General features: G+C 41.5%; 1 protein-coding gene across 1 annotated transcript; it reads left to right on the top strand.

Moving 5' to 3' along the window:
- Positions 1–293: 293 nt before the first annotated feature.
- Positions 294–11,053, top strand: LOC139373427 (voltage-dependent calcium channel gamma-6 subunit-like). Its single transcript, XM_071113908.1, has 5 exons — positions 294–854; positions 2,975–3,403; positions 4,152–4,226; positions 5,103–5,240; positions 5,784–11,053. The coding sequence occupies exons 2-5, from the start codon at positions 2,980–2,982 to the stop codon at positions 6,005–6,007; spliced, it is 861 nt and encodes a 286-aa protein (XP_070970009.1). The 5' UTR covers positions 294–854; positions 2,975–2,979; the 3' UTR covers positions 6,008–11,053.
- The last annotated feature ends 1,115 nt before the right edge of the window (positions 11,054–12,168 follow it).

Below are 12,168 nucleotides of genomic sequence, written 5' to 3'. Positions count from 1 at the left end.
GCTCTGGCAAAAGGCAGAGTACACGGTTTGCCCCTGGCCATTACTCGATCTCGCTCAGCCTACGTCACACCAAGGCTCTATGCCACCTTTCTGATTTGAAGTGCTGCAGCCACAATTCTTGAATCTACAAAGTCCTAGCAGGAGCCCCAGGAATCCACCTTCACCCCCTTTCCTGACATGAACTCGTCAGCAGGCCTGTGTCTCTAGTAAAAAAAACATTATGTCATTAACAGGTGGTTGTCAAAAATAGAATGAAGAGACACACACACTAAATTATTTTGTGTGCGCGCTCTGTCTCTCTCTCACACACACCCAAAAACACACCCAAAAACACACACACACACACACACACACACACACACACACACACACACACACACACACACACACACACACACACACACATGCACACACACATGCACACACACACACACACACACACACTATCAGGTGCACGCTCACACACACACACACATACACACACACATACGCACACACGCACACACAGACACTGATATAGTGATATAGAGTGATATAGAGTGATACACACAGAGATATAGAGACCACACACTCTTGACGCATATTCTCGCACATACATATTACAGGGGCCAGCAAAGACAGATAGATCCAGCACAACCGTACGTGCATGTCTAAACAAACATATACACAGGCATAGGCGTGTGGCCACATAGCTACTAAACACACCCACTCACACAAGACTACTTTGGCCTCCACCCTCTTTCCACTCCCCATACCTCCTTTCCTCTCTTCCTCTGCGACCCCTCTCTCGCGCACTCCCTCTCTTCGCCTCGCCCTGTTTCATTCCCGAACTGAACCACACGCACACCGAACAGGTCAGCAATTTCTTCATATCATTGTTATGATTCGTAATGTGGCCATGACTGAGTGTATAGTAAAGCTAAATTAGTAGAAATAAATTAATTTGGGTCCGTCGTAGAGAGATATTGAATTACATAATTGAAAAATAAATGGAATTGCTTGTGCTTATGATGGCCTTTAAAGTTGCTCTGGGGTGTCGGCATTTGTTGCTGGTCGAGTTTGCGTTTTTTTGCGTATTTAATGGAGTTACTGATCACAATGTTGTATATTTTAATAGGTATTGAGATGGAATAAGTTGATTTGAATGGAATATTGCGAGGCACTTTAAAACCTCTTCAAGATTGGTGGGTCCCGGTTGAGCTAACGTAGGCTAATGCAATTAGCATGAGGTTGTAAGTAACAAGAACATTTCCTAGGACATAGACATATCTGATATTGGCAGAAAGCTTAAATTATTGCTAATCTAACTGCACTGTCTAATTTACAGTAGCTATTACAGTGAGAGAATACCATGCTATTGCTTGAGAAGAGTGCACAGTTCTGAACATGAAAAGTTATTAATAAACAAATGAGGCACATTTGGGCAGTCTTGATACAAAAGTTTTAACAGATATGCAATTGGATCAGTCTGAAACTTTGCACATACACTGCTGCCATCTAGTGGCCAAAATCTAAATTGCACATTGGCTGGAATAATACATTATGGCCTCTCTCTTGCTTTTCAAAGATGATGGTACAACTTTTTTATTGTTTTTTTATTGTATTATCTTTTACCAGATCTAATGTGTTTTATTCTCCTACATTCCATTCACATTTCCACAAACTTCAAAGTGTTTCCTTTCAAATGGTATCAGGAATATGCATATCCTGGCTTCAAGGCCTGAGCTACAGGCAGTTTGATTTCGGTATGTCATTTTAGGCGAAAATTGTAAAAAACAAAAAAAAGGGGCCAATCCAAAAGAGCTATTCAAGACTGAATCATACAGGACTGTTTTGCATCTGTAATTTGAATCTTTATTGTTCAGAACTTCCTCTTCAGATCAATTTTTATATCCTGTGAGGCTAACGGTAATGAGGTGCAAACATTATTGCTGAAGCCTTTTCATTGCCTTATTTTGAGTTAGCGTACTTGTTGCTTAGACTTCTTTGTAAGATACAGTGGCAATGTGTTGTCCATCTTTCAGTCGACATCTAAATATAGATATAGTTATTTAAGAAAAAAGTGACTTTAACACAACTCTGACTTGATGATAGTAACTGATGTAATATGTGCACACAATATTTGCTTCGAAAGGTGAGAAAGGGTCAATGTAGCAACCATGCAGTTGGAAAATAATATGTGCAGCATTAAATTGTCCATCATGTAGTCGTCAAGATGAAAATGATATTTGCCATGTTGGATTTTATCAGCCACTATAAGGGGGATACGGTAGTTTTAACATTTCGTTTATATTAACATTGTGATTGTTTAAAAAGGCAGTAGATTGTCTTCTACTGATGTTAAAACTCTCTGCTTTCGCCTTCTCCTCCATAACTCTGTTTCCCACCTTCTACCCAGAAGCTACCTCTGTTTTTGATCTTTTTTTCAAATCTGTTCTAATTTATGACCCATTTTTTCATTATGACCCCGCTCATCATTGCATCCTTCTTCCAAACCACCTTTTACATCAAGCTTTCGATGTCTGGTGTTACTAACTTACAATTAATAATTTGTGCCGACACCCAAAAAAACTAAGCAAAATATATTTTCTGCACTGATAATCCGAAACATGATTTATCCTTTTTTATCATGGGTTTTAGCATGTTTGCTTCATAAACTGAGTCAGCAGTGCTGCTAATTCCCATTTGCCTTCTTTTCCTGTCCTCCCACATCTTCCTGTTTCCCTCCTGTCCTCCCACATCCTCCTGTTTCCCTCCTGTCCTCCCACATCTTCCTGTTTCCCTCCTGTCCTCCCACATCTACCTGTTTCCCTCCCTCCATCCCGCTTGCCAAAACAACCCCTGTCTATCATCATTTCTATTGCTCCACTGCCACTTCAGCATAGAAACCCATTTCCTGTCTCCCGCACTCTCTACCTGTCTTTAGCCATTATTCATATTCATTTTTTCTCTCCAATCGTGAACATCTGCAAAGCTGTTATGTGGTCCACCTTCTTTCTGCACGAAGAGGATGGCAGGCCGGTTCCACCGGGGGTGGGCGTAGGACCAGGAGCAGGTCTACTGGGACTGACCGGTGTCATGGGTGGCAGAGGGGCTGGGGCTGGTGCTATGGGAGTTAAGCGCCGGGCAAACGCGTTGACATCGAGACACCCAGGGAACATGAGCGAGGTCCAGAAGGGCAAGATCAAGCTGGCATTCTTCGTGGCCATCGTGGGCGTGGTATTGACAGTCTTGGGCTTGGGCACAGAGTATTGGGTGGAGCTGTCCCCGCCCAAGAACTTCTACAACAACCAGACGTGTCTGGCGGCTCACTACGGGCTGTGGAAAGGATGCTCCCGGACTCTGTGGGTGGCGGACATAGACCCTGAGCGAGAGAGCTGTGGGCCGGCTGAACTGCCAGGAGGTGACTGCTCTGGGGCTGCATGAATAGGCCTACATGATTTTGTGTAAACCAAACAGCCTTAACTCAAACTCATTCATTCCAAACTATACAAACCCACCTATCAGAAATCACAGACCGGCAAATTTTGAATACCGGCAAAGTGTGTAAACCAGACAGAGTTCACTCAAACTCATACATTCAAAACTAAACAAAACGCTCTCTTGAGAAATCCTATGGACCCTTCTATGGCAGATTTGAAAGGGGTAGCTCAGCCAAATCTCATGATTTCAAGGCCAGAAGTGACAATTATTATTTCATTACATAGCTATAGCCCCCACCGTTAGATACGGCTAGATATCAGGTATTAGCATTGTGTCCACAATCCAATCACTGGATGCAGGTGTAGACTGGGTCACAGATGGACTACAATATACATTTACATTATGTAGGGATAGATGCTTACCTTGAACAAACACACATATTACTCTCAAATACTGTACTAAAATAGAATAATAGTGAAGGCAGAGCTGTAGTATATTTGTATGGTAGTCTATATGTAGGATCAACTGCATGTATTAGATTACGAGATGTCATGACACTAATTGTATAGAAGAGATAACAGCCTTGGTATTGTCATCAATGTGCGCAAATGTACGACAACTAGTGTGCAGCAAGCCGTACGAATCGCAGTAAGATTATGGTGACGGGCAAGTGGATAAGGTCTCCATCCGTTTCAAATAAGTTCCTCGTCTCTCCTCATCTCCTTCAGAATCTCACTGCAACTACTTCAAGTTCTACACCACTGGAGAGAATGCCGTCATCTTCCAGAAGACAACAGAAAAGAGTGAGTCAAGCTTGTCCCCTGCCCTCTTTCAACCTATGACCCACCTTTGCCCGCCCACTCTCTTTCTTTCTTCCTCGAGTCTGTCGTCTATGTTTCACTGGGTCAGCCATTGACTGCAGTGAGTGTCTATAATGCATTCCACCCACTCCTCTTCCGTTACAGCACTGAAGTCAGCAAGACAGCGTTTCTTCGTGAGTCTATGGGGACCAATTGTGAAATCCTGTTTTTTTTTTTTCTCGAGCTCTAAACCAGAAGTGTCGTGCACCATATTGTTTTAAGAGGGCCACTGATGGCCAAATTCAATATCTTTGGATTTATTATGCTCAAAAGAACAATATCTTCTGTGTTTTGCATTCGTTTCAATGGGAATGATGCCCTATATTTATTTTGATTTAACTAGGCAAGTCAGTTAAGAACAAATTCTTATTTCCAACGACGGCCAAGGAACAGTGGGTTAGCTGCCTGTTCAGGGGCAGAACGACAGATTTGTACCTTGTCAGCTCGGGGGTTTGAGCTTGCAACCTTCCGGTTACTAGTCCAACGCTCTAACCACTAGGCTACCCTGCCGCCCGCATATGTCAGGAGTGTGACATTTTACGCTTCCCACTATCCTCTTGGCTAGTCAGAGGTGATGCACCAATATCTGTTAGAATTATAAGTGGATGCCATGACCTTGACCTTTTTGTCGATTGCCATTTTTGAACACTGTTTCACGCATGTGGTTGTTTAACTTACCTTAGTTGAATGTCCTCATTGCAAGGCGCTCTGGATAAGAGAGTCTGCTAAATGACTAAAATGTAATTGTACCTGGTGCCAATGTACTATGAATGATGGAATGTACCTGTATCAAGACAATAACCGTTTCTCTCTTCCCAGGTCTGAATGTCGCGGCAGCCATGATGGCCCTCTTCGGTCTCTTCCTGATGGTCATGGGGGCCATATGCATCACCACAGCCCTCAGCAAAGGAGAATCGTTCTTCCTCAAGCCTGCTTCGGTTTGCTTCGTTCTGTCAGGTGAGCGGGTAGACATGTGACAGCCAAGGTATTATACAGTGTGTGGACATAACATTAAGAATGCCTGCTCTTTCCATGTCATAGACTGACCAGGTGAATCCAGGTGAAAAGCGATGATCCCTTATTGATCCCTTGTGGGAAGCATTAGAGTCAACAGAGATAGGAGATAGGATGCGAGGAGAACACCATTCAGACCGTACCCATGTTGCAGAGAGTTAGGACTTAACCTGTGCAGGCAGCAGAAACAAAACAAAGCTACTGGTACTCAACACAATTATTATTTTTTAAACGAAAAACATAGAGCCATTGTTCAAGAGTATCAAGGGAGCTAACTAATTAGATACAAAGGGCATTAGTCATGGCTCCTGTACAGTCCTGATATACTCTGAGGCTCTGAGAAGTGGATGATGAAAAGGTCATATACTGTATATCAATACCACCTCCACCATCCCATCAGTAAGGTGTATTTACCATCTCCACACACACCAAGACCCTAATATCTCTCTCTCCTTTGTTCTTCATCCCTCTCTTTCTCTCTCTTAGGCCTCCTGATGCTCCTATCTCTTACTGTTTTCAACCAATCGGTCCTCTCCTTCCTAGCCAGTGACCACTCGGTGCCTTTGCATCACGAGCTGTCTTGGTCAGTGTCCTGTATTGGGTGTGCAGGGGTCATGCTTATTTTGGGCGGAATCCTCTTTCTCTTGCTTGCACTGCCATTCAGCCCCTGGCAAAGGTGTTTTCCCCCCAAAAACGAAAGTGACAGCTAGTGAAGAGAAGGAAGTATTGCACTTTATCTGTATGTCTTATAACTGTTGTTGAGAAATGGTGTCTCTTGCAGTTTTACATTTTACGAAGATGTTCCTCGTCATAAATGTTTTTTTCTCTCCTTATTTTGCATAAATCAGTAGAGCTCATTAACGGGACATTATACTGCTCTTGACCTATGAAAGCTGAATAATTAACACTGAATAATTAACCAGGTTTCCATTCCACATTTTTATGTGAGTAAAATGCATGTTGTATAACAAAATGTCATGACAGGCGTGAAACATATTTTTTGGGGGGGTAAACTTTCCAAATGTCAACAAAACAAAATATGGTGGGATCTTTCTTTGTCGGTAAAATGAATTATGCGAGAAATGTCGGTGGAAACGATTTTAACAATCATATCGAGTAAACGTTGAGTCACGCATTAACATGTAGTGTGGTCCTCCCACTACGACTCGTCGGAAAACATGCAGTCTATTAGGCTACAGATTAAATCATTTATGACAAACTTCACAGGCTGGTGAAAGTGCAAGGTGATGAGCTTGATGCTCCTTTCCAATAAATATTGAGGGTCTTATTCTGGTGAACTGATAATCGATGCTTGGCTGCCGTTTGACAAATAAAAAATAATAATGGTAGGCAATAGGTGCGCTCTAGGCAACAGCGAAATGCGCGTGCGTGGCTTCAAGCTCAAGTGACAATACCAGTGTAGACGAACACGCTATATACGCAACCTTTTTGTTGTTGTTGTGAGAACCATCAGTAGAGTCTAAAATGCGATGGAAACCCATTTAATTTGTATTTTTTATTCGGTACAAGGGAATGTAACAGCAAAATTTATTTTATGTGCACTACTTTATCACGCACAGCCTTTTATCTTCAATAAGTACATTTGATGGAAACATGTCTGGTGGGAAAATGCACATATTTGTTTTTATGAACATTTTAGAATACTCACCTGAACATCTGTCACCAATTGGAAGGAAGCCTAGCTACTGACACATATCTTGGGAGAATCGAAGGTGTTAATTGACAGCAAAAATATCACATTGCTTGTGCAAAAATGTAATGTGCTGGTATATTCAAACATCTCCCCAAGTGTGAAATTCAAGTTATTCAAAATAATATTAAATTAATGTAACATGTTTTTTTTAAATGTGTAAACATTACTTCTTAATTATTTTTGCCAAAACTTTGATGATATTGTGATCAACAGTCTTATCAGAGAGTATACTTTTAAAGATAGTAATTGGAATTCAGATGTATTACACAGAAAGTACAGTACAAAAATTCTAGAGTTTCTATTAAATAAATACATACACAATCCCATGATATTGTAATGTTTTTACAACTGCCTTTAATATACAGATATATACATATACAGCATTCGGGAAGTATTCAGACCCCATGACTTTTTACACATTTTGTTACGTTAAAGCCTTATTCTAAAATGTATCACATTGTTTTTTCCCCCCTCATCAATCTATAAACAATACCCCATAATGACAAAGCAACAACAGTTTTTTAGATTTTTTTCTACATTTATAAAATAAAAAAAACTGAAATATCACATTTACTAAGTATTCAGACTCTTTATTCAGTATTTTGTTGAAGCACCTTTGCAGCGATTACAGCCTTGAATCTTTTTGGGTATGACGCTACAAGCTTGGCACACCTGTATTTAGGGTGTTTCTCCCATTCTTCTCTGCAGATCCTCTCAAGCTCTGTCAGGTAGGATGGGGAGCGTCACTGCACAGCTATTTTCTCAAGAGATGTTCGATCAGGTTCAAGTCTGGGCTCTGGCGGGGCCACTCAAGGACATTCAGAGACTTGTCCCGAAGCCACTCCTGCGTTGTCTTGCCTGTGTGCTTAGGGTCATTGTCCTGTTGGAAGGTGAACCTTTGTCCCAGTCAGAGGTTCGGAGCGCTCTGGAGCAGGTTTTCATCAAGGATCTCTCTGTACTTTGCTCCGTTCATCTTTCCCTTGATCCTGACTAGTCTCCCAATCCCTGCAACTGAAAAACATCTCCACCGCATGATGCTGCCACCACCATGCTTCACCGTAGGGATGGTGTCAGGTTTCCTCCAGACATGACTCTTGGCATTGAAGCCAAAGAGTTCAATCCTGGTTTCATCAGACCAGAGAATCTTGTTGCTCTTGTGTGAGTCCTTTAGGTACCTTTTGGCAAACTCCAAGCAGGCTGTCATGTGCCTTTTATTGAGGAGTGGCTTCCGTCTGACCACTCTAACATAAAGGCCTGATTGGTGGAGTGCTGCAGAGATGGTTGTCCTTCTGGAAGGTTCTCTCATCTCCACAGATGAACTCTGGAGCTGTGTCAGAGTGACCATTGAGTTCTTGGTCATCTCCCTGACCAAGGCCCTTCTCCTCCGATTGCTCAGTTTGTCCGGGCGGTGTGCTCTAGGACGAGTCTTGGTGGTTCCAAACTTCTTCCATTTAAGAATGATGGAGGCCACTGTGTTTTTGGAGACCTTCAATGCTGCAGACATTTTTTGGTACCCTTCCCCAGATCTGTGCCTCAACACAATCCTGTCTCGGAGCTCTACGGACAATTCCTTTGACCTCATGGCTTGGTTTTTGCTCTGACATGCACTGTCAACTCTGGGACCTTAATTAGACAGGTCTCTGCCTTTACAAATCATGTCTAATCAAATGAATTTAAGACAGGTGTACTCCAATCAAGTTGTAGAAACATCTCAAGGATGATCAATGGAAACAAGATGCTCCGTAGTTCAATTTCGTGTATCATAGTAAAGGGTCTGAATACTTATGTAAATAAGATATTTTTTTGTTTTTTGTTCAATACATTTCCTAAAATGTATAAAACCTCTTTCCGCCTTGTCGTTATGAGGTATTGTGTGTAGATTGATGAGTAAGAAAATGTTATTTAATACATTTTAAAATAAGGATGTAACGTAACAAAATGTGGAAAAAGACAAGGGGTCTGAATACTTTCCGAATGCACCGTATATATAAATATATCAAAGAGACATTACCCTCTGAAATTGAAATATTTTCAGAACTCAAAGGTAATGTCACGATTAGTCTACGTCCCAGGCCATCATGTCTTGTAGATTCAGTTATATTCCGCAATTTAAAAGTAATGTAAAAGACCATGTAAATTCCAGAGCTGCGGTGCTTACCTTTTTCATTTATTTGTGTAGCTTGATCTACATAACCAAATGGCGTGGGATGTGTCGACTCACACTGACATCAGACTACTTTTGAGGTCTTAAAAACATCTGACAAATGTTGATTTTGGAGTTCAATGTCCCTTTAAATGTTAGACGCGCCATCTGCTCCAGGTACGTGGGTGACCATATTATAGAAATGGCCATAAATTACTAAAGCGGGCACTGTCTAAAAACATCTCTGGCTGAAAGAACAGGCAATTTCATCGTCAATCATATTGAAGAGGTAAAGTGGCACAATTTACTGCAGCATTTAGGCTACTAACCAGGTGCAGTGCCTTCTGAAAGTCTTCACACCCCTTTACTTTTCCAGATCTTGTTGCGTTACAGTCTGAGTTTACAATGAATTAGATTGCAAAAAATGTTTGTCACTGGCCTAAGCAGAACACCCCATAATGTCAAAGTGGAATTATGTTTTTGAAATGTTTACAGATGAATTAAAAAAACGAAAAGCTGAAATGTCTTCAGTCAATGAACTCTTTGTTATGGCAAGCCTAAATGAGTTCAGGAGTAAAAATGGCCTTAACAAGTCACATAATAAGCTGCATGGATTCACTCTGTTTGCAATAATAGTGTTGAACATGATTTTGGAATGACTGCCTCATCTCTGCACCCCACACATACAGTTAGTTATATGTAAGGTCCCGCAGTTAAGCAGTGAATATCAAACACAGATTCAATCACAAAGACCAGCGATGTCTCGCAAAGTAGGCCACCTATTGGTAGATGGATAAAAAAATGTTATAAAAAAGCAGACATTGAATATCCCTTTGAGCATCGTGACGTTATTAATTACACTTTGGATGGCGTATCAATACACCCAGGCACCATAAAGACACAGGCGTCCTTCCCTACTCAGTTGCCGGAGAGAAAGGAAACCATTCAGGGATTTCACCATGAGGCCAATGGTGACTTAAAAACAGTTACGGAGTTTAATGTCTGTGATAGAAGAAAACTGAGGATGGATCAACAACATTGCAGTTAATCCACAATACTAACCTAATTATCGGAGTAAAAACGAAGGAAACCTATACAGAAAAAAAACATTCCGAAACATGCATCCTGTTTGCAACAAGGCACTAAAGTAAAACTTCAAGAAATGTGGCAACATTTTTATTTTTGTCCTGAATACAAACTATCATGTTTGGGGCAAATCAAATACAACATGTTATTGAGTATCACTCTCCATGTTTTCAAGCATAGTGGTGGCTGCAACATCTTATGGGTATGCTTGTCATCGTTAAGGGCTGAGTCGTTTTTCAGGATAAAGCAAACCTGAATGGAGCTAAGCACAGGCAAAATCCAAGAGGAAAGCCTGGTTCAGTCTGCTTTCCACCAGACACTGGGATATGAATACACCTTTCAAAGTACTGACTCGGGGGTGTGAATACTTATGTAAATGAGATATTTCTGTTTTTAATTTTCAATACATTTGAAAAAACGTTTCTAAAGACATGTTTTCACTTTGTCATTTAGGGGATTATTATGTGTTGATGGGTGAGAGAGAAAAAAACCTATTTAATCCATTTTGAATTCAGGCTGTAACACAACTACATGTGGATTATGTCAAGAGATATGAAAACGTTCTGAGGTCAACATGTGTAAGGTTGCTATTCAGAATCATACGAGCCTTCAGTGTTGTAAATCATTAACCCAAGGACATTTCATGTGTTCTGTGTAACCGTTCATAAATACCGTAAGACGTTTTATCTATTTGATCTTTTTGTAGTGAGAGTTCAACGGGTATTGGAAGGTGAATTGTTTCTGTGGTTTTTAATGAAAAACAATTGCGCATGTAAGACTGGATGTAACTATTAAATGTGAAGACGAGACATATCCCCATGTCTTGTGCCTTTTTTCTGTCCCCATCATTCAGCTCTCCGTCATCTTAAACACACATCTCAGTCACCATCTTGACCTCTTTCCAGCTCTGTTTCCACTGTCTGCCACATGTTATCACCTTCCGCTACAAAATGTAGAGCTTGGCGACTACTGCTGAAGTGGATAAGAAACACAAAACCCCCCAAATCTCCCCAACACCAACTCAGCCCGCTCTTCCCACAAGTTTTTAAAAAAAGTCATTCCGGGCTGGTCCTCGTGTAGGCCTATCATGTATCTCTATAAATGCCACACACACTGTTACTCATGTCTCACCCTGCCTCTAGTGGCTGCTCCTGTGGGACGGGGTCCAGACGATTAGTGGTGGGGGCTACGCTGTGTTAACCTCTACCCCCGTTCTCCACCCTCCTGACCTGGCATGTAGACCTGAAACACGAACCAACCGTCTCTAGACACCTGACTCTTGGCCAAAGCTGTATATATAACACGTTAATCATTTTTAGTGTGGGTAAGTGACGTGAATGTGTCTAATAGTTTACAATGCGTTTGCATTGTAAGTGTGTGTAGCCTGTATATGTGTGTGTGTGTGTGTGTGTGTGTGTGTGTGTGTGTGTGTGTGTGTGTGTGTGTGTGTGTGTGTGTGTGTGTGTGTGTGTGTGTGTGTGTGTGTGTGTGTGTGTGTGTGTGTGTGTGTGTGTGTGTGTGTGTGTGTGTGTGATGGTGATCATGGGTGTTATGACCTTTTGTGTGTGTGTGTGTCAGCAAGAATCAAGATGTATTAAGAAGAACTGGCCTCTCTTGACATTACCAAAATAAAGGAAGCCCCACCACCTCTTAACTTAACTTGTTATGAATGTCGCACTGAGCCAGCAGGGATCACAGGTCTCCTTTCCATGTCACTGGTCCCTATTCCTGTCGGGGTGATTTCTAGGGACCAGGGGCACATTACAAATGTTCACACTATCGTGCCAACCTGACCCAAGGTATTTTCTCTTCACATTTACATTTATAGCACTGTTCCAGGAACTATGGTTCAGAACGGGAAAAAGTTTTACCTGACTTTTTTCCAAGAAGAAACACTCAAATGTTTTCAAATGTTTTGCTACAGTGTA

Source organism: Oncorhynchus clarkii, chromosome 18, assembly GCF_045791955.1.
Source record: "Oncorhynchus clarkii lewisi isolate Uvic-CL-2024 chromosome 18, UVic_Ocla_1.0, whole genome shotgun sequence".
Lineage (NCBI taxonomy): Eukaryota > Metazoa > Chordata > Actinopteri > Salmoniformes > Salmonidae > Oncorhynchus > Oncorhynchus clarkii.
This window is presented reverse-complemented; position numbering and strand designations above follow the sequence as displayed.